Source organism: Petaurus breviceps, unplaced genomic scaffold (assembly GCF_028583685.1).
Source record: "Petaurus breviceps papuanus isolate PSGF00001 unplaced genomic scaffold, PetGlider_PUasm1.0 175, whole genome shotgun sequence".
In the NCBI taxonomy this organism is placed as follows: Eukaryota; Metazoa; Chordata; class Mammalia; order Diprotodontia; family Petauridae; genus Petaurus; species Petaurus breviceps.
In genome coordinates this window covers 2611455-2627818 of record NW_027185764.1, presented here as the reverse complement: position 1 = coordinate 2627818, position 16364 = coordinate 2611455, and the positions used below count along the sequence as shown (strand labels likewise).

Below are 16364 nucleotides of genomic sequence, written 5' to 3'. Positions count from 1 at the left end.
TCATGCTTCTCTTGCTTCTTGTATTTGAAAGTCATTTTTTTTGTTCAGCTCTGTTTTTTTTTTTTATTAAGAATGCTTGAAAATTGGGGTGGCTAGGTGGCACAGTGAGTAAAGCACCAGCCCCGGAGTCAGGAGGACCCGAGTTTGGTTCTGGCCTCAGACACTTAACACCCACACAAAAAAACTAGCCAATGTAACCTTGGGCAAGTTACTTAACCCCAATTGCCCTCTGTTGCAGCAAGCACCCCAGTGTCCCCAGGGTGCCTGCTCACACAGGTTCTTGGATCTGCTTTGTTAAAGGAAAGCAACTCAAAATGGGTTAACAAGCTTACTTTAATCAGTCAGACATATATCGTTTACCTTGTTCAGGAGAAAAGGTCAGCACCCTGAACCTCAAAGTATACAGGCATAATTATCAAGACAGAAACATCAAGTAGACAGATTTCCAAACTGTCCAACCATTACATCCATACCCAGTCAACATCTGGGTTTCCACATTCTGGGTTTTTCAAAGCCGGGGGACTCTCAACAACGGCTTCCCAGAATTCAGATAAAATCACAGAACACTTCTCAAAGTGAGTCCCAAAAACAAAGCTATACATCAGGGCTTATATAGCCTTCTCCTGGCTCAGAGAATGTAACAATCTTATTGACTCACTGGCCAATCAAGAAGTATCTACTGAAAAACTAGCCTCCCCCACCCCAGGCTTCAGGTGCACATTAGCCTAGGGGCAGGGAAGATCTTTAAAATTTACATTCTTATTACACCCTCCAAAAGGCAAAAAAAAAAAAAAAAGAATGCTTGAAAATCCTCTATTTGATTGAATGACCATATTTTCCCCTGAAGCATTATACTCAGTTTTGCTGGGTAGGTGATTCTTGGTTTTAATCCTAGCTCCTTTGACCTCTGAAATATCATATTCTAAGCCCTCCGCTCCCTTAATGTAGAAGTTGCTAGGTCTTGTGTTATCCTGATTGTGTTTCCACAATTCTCAAATTGTTTCTTCCTCACTGCTTGCAGTATTTTCTCCTCGACCTGGGAACTCTGGAATTTGACTATAATATTCATAGGAGTTTTCTTTTGGGGATCTTTTTCAAGAAGGAATCTGTGAATTCTTTCAATTTCTTTTTTTGCCCTCTGGTTCTAGAATATTAGGGCAATTTTGCTAGATAATTTCTTGAAAGATGGTGTCTAGGCTTGTTTTTTTGATCATGGCTTTCAGGTAGTCCAGTAATTTTAAAATTATCTCTCCTGGATCTATTTTCTAGGTCAGTGGTTTTTCCAGTGAGATATTTCACATTGCCTTCTATTTTTTTCATCTGTTTGGATCTGTTTTATGGTATCTTGATTTCTCATGAAGTCATTAGCTTCCAGTTGCTCCAGTCTAATTTTGAAGGAATCATTCTCTTCAGTGAGTTTTCAAAATTCCTTTTCCATCTGGTAAATTTATCTTTTTTAAGGCATTCTTCTCCTCACTGGCTTTTTGGGCCTCTTTTGCCATTTGAGTTAGTCTATTTTTTAAGGTGTTATTTTCTTCAGTATTTTTTGGGGGTCTCCTTTAACAAGCTTTTGACTCACTTGTCATGATTTTCTTGCATCGTTCTCATTTATCTTCCAAATTTTTCCTTTACTTCTCTTACCTGATTTTCAAAATTCTTCGTGAGCTCCTCCATGGCCTGTAACCAATTCATATCTTTCTTGGAAGCTTTTGATGCAGGAGTTCTGACTTCATTGTCTTTCTTCTGTTCCATGTTTTGATCCTTTTTGTCCCCAAAAAAGGATTCTATGGTCTGTTTGTTCTTCCTCTGCTTGCTCATATTGCCAGACAATTACTTAACTTTTAAGCTGTTTGCCACAGTAGAACTTTGCTTCCAGAATGGAGAGAGCTGTGTCTGAAATGGCTGGGGTTTTTGTAGTTGCTGGGGCTAGTAAGAGGGCACCCTCTCTGCAGCCCCTACGAGCTCTGGCTCACTGGCCACACACCCCAGGACCACAACCCAAGACCATGATCCAGATCCAAGCAGGTTAAAGCAAGAGTGATTACCCTCTGAATGGTCACTTGGTCCCCCTAAGGTCTGCAGGCCAGGATCTCTGGAAGGAGCCACACAGCAGCAGCTGCAGCTGCTGTGGCTTCACCTCTTCTCACCCTGGGGGCAAGGGCTGGACTATGCTTTTCCATCTAACAGAGATCTCCATTGACCTTTTACTTTGTCTTTGGTGTTCATGGGTTGAGAAGTCTGGAAACCCCCACATTTGCTGGTGATTCAGTCTCCTGAAGTCTGCTCTGGCCACCGCTGGTGGGGGCCACCCTGGGGCCAGAACTGCATAGCTCATGTGGGACTGCGCTCGGCTCCCAGTCCTGTGCGATAGACCCTTCCTGTCAGCCTGCTGGGCTGCCTTCAATGGGAGATTTGTTTCTCTCTGTTGCTTTGTGGGTTCTGTAGCTCTAAAATTTGTTTATAGTCATTTTTTTACAGGTACTGGAAGTGGTTGGAGTGGGATCCCACACCAAGTTCATGCCTCTACTCCACCATCTTCCCCCATTCTCATTCTCAACCCTTCTGGATACAACAGCTATCTTGTTCGGGTTATGTTCTGCTCTCTTAACAGTCTTGCCTGTGTTACACCATGGGTGGGGGGGTGGGAAATTCCCTTTTTTGACTGCTGTTGCTCCATGATGGTCAGCATCCTTTCCCTCCCCGACAGGTTCCTGGAGGTCTTTTTAATATATTGCCATTCAGCAAACCAGTGGTTGACCATAGAGAAGTACATGACTGGTGAGTTCCGCAAGTACAACAACAACAATGGGGATGAAATCTCTCCCAGCAGCATCTTGGAGGAGCTGATGTTGTCTTTTTCCCACTGGACCTATGAGTATACCCGAGGAGAACTACTTGTTGTGGATTTGCAAGGTGATTGACAGTGTGCATGCTGGTATATCTGAGCCCCGCAGGAATGATTCTGGAAAGCAAAGCTCTGATCTTTATCTTCTTGCAGATATCATGAGCAATTGACCTCCCAAAGTAGTTCAGGCATTTTTTTTGTGATCATTGCCATTGTTATGGGGTTTTAAGGGTAACAGCCTCTGACATTGTGTGCTTTTAAAAAATCTATTTCAAAACAACAATTATCATTCATACTATCCTTCTTTCTTTGTCTTTGTCTCTGTCTTACTTTCTCTGTATCTATTCATTTATTTCATTCAACAAGCACATGTATTTGTATCTGCATGTGCATATACAAATATGTATTTATATATGTATGTGTTTGTGTGTGTGAAGTTACATGTTACATGCATGATTGGGAAATTTTTTAGCTATCCAATAGAGCACTTATTTTTTTTTTTCTATTGAAACCTTAGAATCTCAAGGGTGGCAAAAGCACGTTGGAGATCAACTTGTCCAAATCATACTTGAAGAATTCTATTTAAAATGCACCAGACAAAGTCATCCGGCTTTTGCTCAAAGACTCCCCACCCCCAGTATTTGGCAGCTTACCACCAAGGTGGTCCATTACATTTGTTAACAGTTCTAATTGTCAGTAAGTTTTTTTCTTATGTGGAGCTGAAAACTACCTGTTTGCAGCTTTCCCTCATAGCTGGTACTTCTGTCCTCTGGAGCCAAAAAGAGTAAGTCAAGTGTTTCTATACATGAGAGCTCTCCAGCTATTTAGAGACAATTATTCCCTCCTTAACCTTCTTCTCTAGGACAATTATCCTTAGTTTCTTGAACAACATATAGCACGATTTTCAAAATTCTTCCCCACCTACTACCCTTCCTGGGGATATGCATCACAGTTCTTCTTTCCTAGTATATGCCCCCACCCCCAACTGAACATAGTATTCTGCACATTAAGACTACTGCCTTCCATTCTATGCCTTCCCATCACACAGGTTCCATCACTATGTCATATCATTGTTTTTTAGAGCTGAAAGTGGACTTAGAGGTCATCTAGTCTAAAGTCCTTATTTTACAAAGAGGAAAATGAGTGTCAGAGGGCCTAAAGTCTCACAGGTCATATATGGCACAGTTAAGACATGAATCCCAAGTCCTCCAACCTCAGATCCAACCCTGTTTTTACTGATGCTTAACTTATTTGCATTTCATGACATTTACAGTTTTGTGCTGCATGAAACATGCTTTTCATCTCGAGCTTTCCAACTTTATGGCCTCATCACTGTCATTTTCATAATTGGAAAAAAGTACAGTAGAAATTCAGGGGAGATATTTTCAGAGTTTTGAGATCACCAACTTTGCAGTTCATTGTTTTAACTTCCTTTTGTTTAACTTTTTGATTTTCTTAACTTCTTGTGAAAGAGAAAAATCAGAGTACAACAAGATGCTCATGCATGTGAATGTCACAGGATCCTCTAGTTGTGGTTTCGGAGCTGGAAGGGATGTGTAGAATGTAAGCTTCTTGTGAATAGGGATTGTGTCATTCTTTGTACTTGTATCACCAGCATAGAGCACAGTGCCTGGCACTTAAGAAAAATACCTGCTGATTGCTTGATTGATTAGAGGTATTCTAGACCAGTGCTTCTTCCACTGTGGGTTGTGACCCCATATGGATTTTGTGAAAAATTTGGCAACAGTAAAAGGTTTCTGAACACAAAACACCCAAAAATTAATTAAAAATAAAATGTGTAATGAATCCAAGGTGATTCGGGCAGTGTCTGCCCATGTTGCATCCAGCACCTTCACTGCAGCCTTGGTTCCGAACACAAAGTATGAGCACTTTGCACTGTGCATGCCCTCAGGCCAGGCCAATGCCAACTAATGTTGCAGAAACCGAAAAGGGGTGCCAAGTGGAAAAACTTTAAGAAGCCCTGTTCTAGACCAATCCCTTTGAGGAAATTGAGACCCATCCAGAAAGGGAAATGACTTTCCCAAGGTCACATAGACACTTAAACATTGATTGATTAGAAGTCATCTAGTACAGTCTCCTCATTTTTCACTTGCCCAGTTACATTGATAATAAGTAGGCAATAAATACTTGTTGATTGACTACAGGTTATGTAGTTTAACCCCTTCATTTGCTCCACAGTCACACAGGTAGTAAGTAGCTAGACTGAGATTTGAATCCAGGTCCTCCGACCCTAGATCCAGCCTTATTCCCACTATACCACACTGCTTCATGGGAAAATTGCTTTTATTTTTAAGGTAATACAGTGTCTTCAGATTTATCATGTTGCAGTCCATCTGGAGCTGTTTCTTCCCTTGTGACTCTAGTCTTTTGTCATCCTGGTTTCAATAGTTATTATTAGGGGCATATTGGTCAGGGAGAGCTGACATTAGATAGCAGTTCTGACAACAATTCATTATCGACAGTGCTTGAGAAGACTTAGAAAATCTTCCTACTCTGACCAGCCCCTGTGTTATTCTGTCCAAAGATATGTGTATACACACACACCTATGTATAAGTATAGCCCCTTTTTACCCATAATGTGTAATAATAGTTATTGAAAGTGCTCCTGTTGATGGGAATGAAATATACCTTCCAGCCTCAAAAACACTATAAGAACCCCATAGGTAATATAAATGAAGTTAAAACAATCAAGTCAATTCAAATTTTAAAGGAATATTTGATCTATCAAACTCCCCCCCAAATTAGGCATCTGTTGTGTGGCTCAAATCTGAGAGCTTAATGATTTTCATCTGTGCTTGAGTGCTTGTACTTTGTGTTTGGGGTGGAATTGGCCAGAACAAACAAACAAAAAAAAAATAAGGAAGAAAGAAAATAAAACAACCACCAAGAAGCAAGACAGAACAAAACTTTAAGAAATGAATGATGCCTCTTCAGTGTGTTTTGTATTCCACTTGAATAGGTCTTTGTTTAATATTGTTTCTGTTTGGGGATTCCATGGCTCTTGGTAATCCAAAGCGACATTAAAGGCAGCAAATGCTGTGATTATAGTATTAGGAAAAAAGGAAAATTAACTTTAAAAATGGTTTTCTTTTGCCGGATAGTTATGGCAATTGTAGAAATAGTCCACCTCAAAATAAAAAAAAAAAACCCAACACCACCAAAACTATCACCCCAAATAAATTATGTCAAAACATTGACTTTCAATGTAATAGTTAAACATCAACATCAGAGTTGAATGTGAAGAAACAGAGATATACATCTAAAATTTTTGGCTTACTGATAAGACATGAATATGTAGAATGATATGTATATCTTCCAATCTACGTAGGAAGGAGAAATTAAGGAAATATTACTTATTTTCAGATCTATAAAAGTGCTAAAGATGATTTTAGTTCAGTGTTTTTCTGCTTTTATGGAAAGCTATTGCCACATGAGAGTCCTGAGGAAGAAAAATCAACAAGCCTTTATTAAGGACCTACTGTGTGCTCAATCACAATAGTTGTTATGTTGCTGGAGAGTAGCCCTGAAGGAACACTTGCCAGAGCTTGAAGTCTCAGGTTGTACCTGTGCTGCAGGGAGATCACATCCACTACCAAGGCACTAGGATTTCCTAGAAGTCTTGGTGGGAGAGGACATCGATGGAATAAGGGATGCCTGCTGCTTTGCTGAGGGAGTGGGAAGGATGGGATGCGTGGGAAAGGAGAAGGAAGTTCCAATAGCTTCATCTTCTGACTTCTTGTGTAAGCAGCAGTGTCAGTCAGATATCGTACAATCGTGCCCAACTGTGGGAAGCTGGAATCCACAAGGACTAGCTTACCAAAGTTAATGATCTGTTGCCTTGACTCCATCCTGATTGAAATATCCTGCAGTTTCCAGCCTTTTTGCATTTAAAAATCAAATAAATGAGGGCCTGAATCATTCCGATTACACTTGTGATCCAACATCAGAAGCTTAGCATGCTCCGAAATGGGAATTAAAACAATTGCATTTCAAATAACACTAGTACTTAGCATTTATATAGCTCATTTTATTTTCAAAGTACTTTGTGGTTATTAATTTGTTCTTTCACACAGTACTCTTCAGAATAGGTCAGTGGAATTTTTTTTCTTTTTTCCTTTTAACCCAGGCAAGTTTATCCAAAGACTGTCTGTGGTAATCAGGATTGGAATTCATGACTCAGTTTCCCTTGGGAATGTACTTTATGTTGTTCACTCTCCTATGGGGTCATAGATTTAGATCTGGAAGGAACCTTTGAAGTCATCCAGTACAACTCCCTAAGTTTTACATATGAAAAAACAGCCCCAGAGAGAAAAGAGATTTGTCTATAGTCACATGGCTTTTTAGTATCTGAAAGAAGATTTGAATTCAGGTCTTCCTTCTTCCAAGCTCAGCACTTTACTCATTATACCACACTGCCTCTCAATTAGTTAACAAGCATTTCTTCTTAGCCTGCTATGTGGCAGGTCCTATGCTTGTGCTGTAAATACAAAGGAAAAGAAATGATGTAGTTCTTGCCTTCAAGGAGGTTGCATTCTGTCAGTGAGATTTATGATTTACTCTTAAAGTTATGAGTAGTTTTTAATAGCAACCCATTTTCTCCATCCCATGCAAATGTTTATATGTAGAGCTGTGTAGGGAAAAGAGTTTTACGCTTGGCTCCTTTGTGACCTTAGCTTCCCTGGGCCTTGGGTTTCTCATCAGTAAATGAAGGAGTTGGAAGAGGATGTCATCCAGTTTTTAGCTAGGTCAGCCTACTTTCTACTGAACCACTCTGGGCCTCATATATAGCCTTATATATAGCAGGAGAGGGAGGAATGGATTGGATTAGATGACTCCCAAGGAACATTCTACCTTTAGATTTATGATCTTACAAAGGATAAAGGCAGAATTCAGTAGGCTGAAATAAAGTCCACCTATTTGGTGACCCCTTTGTTTCTGCTCTGTTGGACCACAACAGTGGTCCAACTGACACTAGCTTCATGATGGTTACCCAACCATAAGCCATCTTAAAGTTTGTTGGTAGGGCAGCTAGGTGGTACAGGGAATAGAGAGCACTGTCCCTGGAGTCAGGAGGACCTGAGTTCAAATGTGGTCTCACAGACACTCAACACTTACTAGCTCTGTGACCTTGGGCAAGTCACTTAACCCCAAATGTCCTGTCTTCTCCCCTCCAAAAAGCAAAATAATGAGTTTGTTGGCTAGAATATATTCCCATCCTTTTAATATACTTTCTCCTATATTTATGATGTCATTTCTATATATTTGCATAAATATCATTAAGTGTAGTATTGTGGGAAAATGCACTAAATTTGGAGTTGGAGGACCTAGGTTTGAATTATGGCTCCAACACCTAATGCCTGTGTGACCTTAGGTGAATAAATTAACCTCTCTGGCCCACAGTTTCCTCATCTTTAAAATGAGATTGGACTAGAAAATATATTGTGCTCTTTTCTTCTCTAATTGAAGCTATTTATCCACTGCCAGACTTAGTTCAGAGGAACAGAAGGAAGCCGAGATCCAGAGAGGTCAGGTTGCCCAAGATCACATGGATATTAAGTTTCTGACCAAGGTGGGATTTGAACCCAGTGGGTCAGTGTCACTTGAGATAAGTTTGCTTAGTATCAACCTCTGAGAAGCTGGAGTGACCCTTGGCTGTGTTTGGCTACAAGTGGAAGGAATTGCCACTAGGTGGCACTTTTTTCACCAAGTTGCGTTTTCAATTTGGAACTTTCCAAATAATAATAATGACAATAGAAATTATTATTATTAATAAAAGTGAGCATTTATAGAGTGCTGTAAGGTTTGGAAAGCACTGTGCATATGTCATCTCATGAGCCAAAGTAAAAAGTGCATAATTTTGTAGGCTATAAGAAAATAATCTCTTTTTAATGAGCCATATAACTATGACAAAATACAGATAAAAGGATGAGGAGTGAGATTTTAAAGAAGCAATAACATGCTTTTAATTTCCTAAACATCATCTCACTCAGTTGCTGTGATAAGTACTGGCATACTTCCCATCTAGACTGACAACTGACTTACAAGTCATACTGAAGTATTTGGCCCTGCATTTCTGGGAGCCCAAACGTACAAGAAGCTGGAGACATTCAGCACCTAGGACAGTAACAGCACATAGTAAGTGCTTAATAAATGCTCACTGTATTGGATTGGCTTCATTAGGGGTAAATGAGCAAGTTTTATGTGGCAGTCTCAAATGTCAATCAACAATCATGGTACTTGCACCCACTCTATCAGAGTAGTTCATTATTTATATTTCAAAGATCCAGAGTTCCTCTTAAAATTTTCCTTTTTTCCTCTCAGAGCCCACTCCAGTTCCTGTGTGACCTTAGGCAAGTCAGTTAACTTTTCTGGGTCTTTTTTGCCCTATTAAGAAGGACTGATCTAGAGAGAGAAACCTAGGCCTCCCAGCCTTTCCTGAATATTTATCTCTACCATACCTCAAGGCTCCCCTTCCTGATCCTTATTCCCACCTTTCCAAATCAATATGCAAAGTGAAACAGCAGCTGCTTTTAGCCATTTAACTGTCTAAGGTAGACTGTTCCTTTAAATACAGATTCCCAGAAAGGTATTTCTTTTATTTTCTTTTAAATATCTTAGTATTGGTGCAGGTAGGTGATGCAGTAAATAGAGCACTGACCCTGGAGTCAGGAGAATCTGAGTTCAAATCCAGCCTCAGACACTTAACACTTACTAGCCACGTGACCTTGGGCAAGTCACTTAATCCCAAATGCCCTGCCTTCCCTCCCCCAAAAGCAAAAAAAAAAAAAAAACCCTTAGTATAGTTTTAAATACAAATTGAGATACAAAATATAGCAAAAATATATATTTTTTAAAAAGCAGACTGTGTTGGTTTCCCTAGGAAGCAGACAAACCTAGCTTTATGTGAAAAAAAAAATCCATTGTCACTTTTCCCTTGCTCTTCCTCTTAAGTTGCTCACTTTTGGGAAAGGAAAAGCACCTGCGATAGGTAAGATATTACCAGAGCTCTGAGAATCAGGCCAGAGATTGAATAATTACCCTACAGGACGAAGCCTTCCCAGTATCACACTACGTACTACAGTAGAAGGCACATTCATTGCCTCTCAAGTCAGAGGACCTAGGTTCAAATCTTGTCTCTGTGAACTGGGGCAAATCGCTTCATCCCTATGAGGCTCAGTTTCCACACTGGTAAAATAGTGGAGTTGGAATAGGGAGGCCCTTCAAGCCCTGGATCTCTGATCCTGTGAACATTTGCACTTCAAGAACTGTCCCCTTCTCATCTGACACGCATAAACAATTGTTCTAATTGTCTAATTGTTCTTTACAATAGAAGGATGATTGTTTTTCCCTACTCTGATTAATTATGAATCTTTACCTGTATCATCTCTACAGCGAGGACACATATATGATCTCTTCTCATGGGATGTGAGAGCTTTGTTTTTGTTGTTTTTCGGTCATGTCCAACTCTTTGTGATCCCATTTGGGGTTTTCTTGGCAAAGATACTGGAGTGGCTTGCCATTTCCTTCTCCAGATCATTTAACAAATGAGGAAACTGAGGCAAAGAAGGTTAAGTGACTTGCCCAGGGTCACACAGATAGTAAGTGTCTGAGGCCAGATTTGAACTCAGGAAGATGAGTCTTCCTGACTTCCAGGCCCAGCACTCTGTCCACTGTGCCTCCTAGCTACTCCAGTATGTAAGCTAAATGAGTTCCCCATGGTGGTGAAGTGTATGTGTGTGTGTGGGGGGTGGGGTGGGGGGTTGTTAGGATGTGGTATGAGGGAAAAGGTTAGGCATCATACATCTAGACTCAAATAAGACCTTTGATGCTATCTAGTGACTTTCATTTTCACGTGAGGAAAAGGAAGCCCAGTGAGATTAAGTGACTTGCACTAAATCACACAGTAAATGACAGAGACAAAATTCAAACCCAGGTCCCTCTCACCCCTGCCCATAAATTGATCATAGCAGCTTTTTTTCTTTTCATTTATTGAGAGTGGGGTATATGTATCGGGAAGGACAATTATCATAGCTGAAGTTTATATGGCATATTAAGCTACATAATAAAAGATATTATTATCTCATTGGAGTCTCATAACTACCCTTTGGGATACTCTTGTTATACCCATTTTACTAATGAAGAAATCAAGGGTCCCAACATTAGATGATTTGCACACTTTCACACAGGTAAAAAGCTCTTGCTGACTGCAAGTCCAGCCCTCTCTCCATTTCCTGACCAAAAATCTAAGGAATGAGCCAATTTTATTTTGAAGAATTTTGGGTAAAAATGAAAAGCTTCATTTAGCTAATGTATTTTGTATCTTTTTTTGGAGGTGTTGGAGAAAATCTGACAGATCCATCTGTTATTAAACCTGAAGACAAACAGTAAGTTTCTTTTGATTTCTCTGTTGTCATTTAGCAAACCCTGAGATTGTAGTAGTTACTAGTTTTGGCAGGGATTAAGATATAGTAATAAATATGATATGGCAGGGGTAGTGAGATAGGAATGCTTAACTCATAACAGTCTGCACTGTTGCAGTCTTCTTTGGATGAGGCCAGACCCTTTACGGTCTTAATTTCTTTCACTGTCACACCCCCCATGGAAACCTTTCAACCCCATATCTTACAGTAAAATGGCACTTTTGCTGATAAGTTGATCTAAAATGCTTTATACACCCATCCAGTGATGTGTAGGAAAAATATGTACCAATCTCATGAATGTGCTTACCTCTATTCCTGTGCAGATCCCAACTCTTCTTTGCCATTTGCACCCTCCATTGAGGAATTTGGAGGCCTTTCTTTGGGCCTTTTTAATATCTTGCAGTTATTAGTATTATTATTGTTAATAATATCTCTCCCATTAGACTACGAGCTTTTGAGAACAGGGATTGCCTTTTACCTTTCTTTGTAGCCTCATTGCTTAGCATAATGCTAGTCGACCAACCTGTATGAGACCCATCTCCGTGAATCTCCATCCTTTACCCTTATTACATGACTACTTCACCTTACTTACATGTCCCATGTACTTGGTATCTTATTTTGCCGCTTCTTGTGTCTAAGTCGTGATAAGTTGCAATCTGCTTACAGATCTCACACTCACTATGTGTTTTGGGTCTTTCTTTGCACTTTGGGTCACCAGCAGTTTCAGTTCTTCTGAGAGTACCAACTGAAATCCCACCTTCTACAGGAAGCCTTCCCCAACTCTCCTAACTCCAGTGCCTCCCCTTTTTTAATGATTTTCCGTGTATCCTGCATTTTAATTTTCCTTGTATGTATTTGCATATTGTCTCCCCCATTTGACTGTAAGCTCCTTTAGGCCAAGGACCCTGTTGTGTTTCTTTTTGTATTTTCAGGGCTTAACACACTGCCTGACAAATAGTAAGTGCTTAATAAATGTTCATTAAGTGATTAATGATGGTGTTTCCCAATTCCTAAAATATACGCAATGCTACATAAAAGTAGTCATACCTTTAAAGGTAAATCTGTAGTTTTGATCACCAATAGATCTCACGTCAGAACTATTTAGTTCTATATCTTTTGATAAAGATACATGGTGTAATTATGAACACTTGCTTTGGCCTTTGGGGAAAATAATCTATAAAACAAAGTAATAGATATATGATTGATTCATATTTTTTTGGTGGGGGAATAAAAGAAATAGTGTCTATACCTGTGATTTTGTTGGTGTAAGGAACCCTTGATGAAAATACTCCATCAATGTAAATAGGCATCTGCTTTGCAACTTATAGCCTTGTTTGCCTGGCAGACCAAGAAATTACGTGACTTGGCCAAATTCACACAAGCCACTGTGTGTCCAAAGTGGACCTTGAGTCTGAGTCTGCCTTGTTTTCTGACTGGAATAAAGAAAACACATTAACAGACACACACACACTCATTGCCCCATCCTAAATTCCTTAGAAAAATTTTTATAGGCCATAGAATTTATTCCAGAGCCCATGTTGTGTCCATGAGGGGAGTGTATATAAATGTCATTGCTTTTAGTTAGTGTAGGACTTAAAAATTTGTGCTTTTTTTATCTACCCAAAGCTCGAGTTTGAACAACAGTAGTCTTATGTTGCACGCATTGTCTTTTTGCTTTTGTAGTAAAATTCTTTTGTTTCTATCATGAGCTAGGTATAAGTGTACTTTGGTCAGTAGTTAATCAAATTTTAGCTTCCACAGCTTTTCCTTTTTAGATTTTCTTTGTATTTTGTATCTTCCAAGATTTTCTGTGGGGCTGGACTAGCCCAGAGAATAATTGTATAATTGCCCCAGAGTGTCTGGGATGACCTTGACTTTTTGAAATTTTAGGTGGGAGCAGGAGTAGCATATTGCCCCTAGATACTGTCATCTGGTTTCCTGGCTTCTAACTGGAAGTTGTGGAGATCATCCAACATCCATTCTATGTCTGCTGGGTCAAGACTATAAAATAAATTTTCCCGCAATGGGGCACAGATGTTTTTCATGGGAAAACAGTACAGTCTAGATTTAGAAGTACCTCTCTCTGGATTATCTACCCCTGTGTCTTTCTCCACAGGCACTTTGAAATGGAAAGTGGGCCAAGTGTTCCAATGATGTGACTGTGACTCTAGAATAACCATTTTGATGATTTAGACCTTAAATTATCTATTTCTTTATTAGTAGAAGGTTATCTACTCTATCGTCTTTTGCCTCAAAATCCCATTCAGTTTAATATTTATTCAGTGTGCATTAGGCAGTTAGCTATAGTATAGAGAGAGCTGGCCTTTGAGTCAAGAAGGCCTGCATTAAAATCCTACTTTGGACACTTGGGGATCTTGGTCAAGTCACTTAAAAAGTGCTGTGAGCAATTCTCTAAGATGATAAGTTACAAAGCCAGGTGCTGATCTATACTGACAGAGGGAGATTCCTTACTGGAGAGCTTCCTGTTCCATTGAAATCATGGGTCCAGTCTAAAAAAAAAAGTATATGTTAAAGGCAGCACAGAAGACTAGATGGAAGGCCAGCCTTGATGTCAGAATGACCTGTATGCATTAAGTCTTGCCTTTGACATGTACTATCTGTGTGATTATGAGCAAGTAAGTTATTTAATCTCTGTGTCTCAAGGAGCTAAGACTTAATTGCAGAGGGATAGCCAGTCTGCATGGTGGAGTGAATTTCTGTACCAGGATTTTCTTAAGCTGATGAAATCAAAGGTCTGGACAAAGATAAAGCTAAAATCATTCTAGGCACAAGGGTTTTGGGGGCAGGGAAGTACAAAGACAAAAAATTACAAAATGGACATACAAATAAATACCCATAGTCAGAGTAGTAATAGAAAGTAATTATCTTGATGTTCAGAGTGCTAATAACTAGTTGCATATGGTGATGAGGAAATGTTTTTCATGAAAAGAACATGGTCTGGCTATCTGTATTAAGTCTGTAGGTCACCTCCCTGCCTGGTGGTAGACTAAGTTCTCACTGATTCATCTCTAACTTGAAATACGTTGGTAACTAGCAAATGCATCTTTTGTATGTTCGTTGCTTCGTTCATTTTTGACATTTGACAAATATGAAGCGATGATGTGATGTTCTTTAGGAAGGCTATGTATAGCTGGCACTAATTAACGCTCACTTGCACGTGGAACAAAACTACCACCTGCTTTTCATATGTTTGGAGGAATATGAAAAATAGCAAGTCTTGAGGAGTGGTAGGTTTTTTTTCTTTCTTCTACTTCTTTATCTCAGACTGTGAGGCCGTAGACATGTTGTAGGATACAAGTGCAAAGCTCTTTAAAAGTCACATGTAAGCCAATGCCCACTTAAACACACATCCCCAGGAAATGTTTTAATCCCTCAGATTTATTTTATATTAAGATTCTGAGGCATTTACATGTACTTTCATTAAATATTGTGGCAAAAATATTAGCTTATGTATGGCCACACCTTTTAAATTCTGAGAAATGGCATCACTTTTGGAAGTATTGCTTTGGACACAGAAATTGTAGGTATGTAATACACAAATACTCTCTAGTCAGATATTGCTTTTGGGTCATGCTGAAGAGATAAACAGAAAGGAAATATTCAGTTTCTGAGACTAAAATAGTACTTTAAGTTTTCATTTCTTAGGCACTATGATGTGTAATCATTAAATATGGAATAATTCTACTGTTTCCTCCTTCCTTCCTTCCTTCCTTCCTTCCTTCCTTCCTCCCTTCCCTTTCCCCCCTTTCCTTCCTTTTTTCCTCCTTTCCCCACCCCCACCAGTATTTTGTTACTCACCATATGGACTAATGGACTGACATAGAGAAAGACGTTTAAGAAGGGCTAATTTATGCAGCTTTGTAAATACCACCAGAGCTGAACTTTGTAAATGAGGTTGAGTGACCAAGAAAGTTAATCCTAGGTGTTTGTTAGCTCTGCAGTCCCAAGGGATTTCCTCTACCTCCTTCCTAGAGCATGGACCGCAATCTGAGATGAAATTGACATCAGCCCTTAATCTGAGTTTGGCACATCCTCAGAGCAGCTGCTGTTGTTCTGCCAAAAGGAAGTGGAAATTGAGATAAATGCTTCAATACTCAGATGGAAAAAAAAGCCCATTTTTACGCTGTCTTTTTTTTTTTTGAAAACCACATTCCTTAGAAGTGAAGTTTATTGTTTCCTTTTGTTATATTTTGATTCTCTCCTGCCTCTTTTTTCCTCCTCAGGACTTGGCATTTAAGAGCCATAATTAAGTTCAGATTTTTAAAATGTGTTTTTCTACTTTGCATGTCATTAAAATAAAATATTAGCTTTCATAGAGTTTCTTTGGAAGGATTTCTGGTATTCTGTGTTCTGGGATGTCTAGAGCATCAATTAAATTTTTAAAGAATAATGGTCATGTGGTGTTAAAATTAATGAATATTGATCGTAGAAACTACATAAAGAATCTGTTGTAATTATGTGGTACTCCTTAAACATGCTTAATATATCCAGATTCTATTTATTATTTTGTCACTACATTTGGAATGTGTGGTTTCTTTCCATCAGTGAGCTGAGAGAAGTAATTCATTCCCAAGAGGGAGACTAGCTGTGGAAGTTAGTACAGTGGAAGGCAGCTTTTAATATCACTTGTTCATAGAGCTCGTGGAGCCCTTTGTCATGTTTTTTTTTTTTTTGAGATGAGATAACTTATGTTTTGAAAATTCTATTTGGACCTGAAACCCTGCATGTGAGTCCAGTTCGTTGGTGTGTTCTAATAGCAAAACTAAGTTTATTTTGCAGCTTATCTATTGGCTCCTCTGTACAAACACTCTGTAATGAATGTCATTCCTTTCTCCCCCGAGCATTCAAAAGGGGCTCTCTGTATTTTGTTTTACTATTGTGCATAGAAAATTCTCTCTTCGATCAGATTATCGTGGAAATGAATTTCACAGTCGTCCATAGAGTTGGGTACAAGGATTTAAGTGCATTTGAATTTTAAATGTGCAAACCTAACATTGTTACTTCCCTTCTAAAAGTTCTCTGTTCTTTGTTGGCTCGCACAATTTTACTGGGTTACT

General features: G+C 39.2%; 1 protein-coding gene across 1 annotated transcript in view; it reads left to right on the top strand.

Annotated features, from left to right (window-relative positions):
• The window catches only part of TRPM6 (transient receptor potential cation channel subfamily M member 6), a 209344-nt gene that overhangs the window by 186854 nt on the left and 6126 nt on the right, over positions 1 to 16364 (top strand). The window contains exons 36-37 of the mRNA XM_069084606.1: positions 2708 to 2913; positions 11199 to 11250. Of these exons, the coding sequence (XP_068940707.1) occupies positions 2708 to 2913; positions 11199 to 11250 (258 nt within the window). The remainder of the gene's footprint in view (positions 1 to 2707; positions 2914 to 11198; positions 11251 to 16364) is intronic.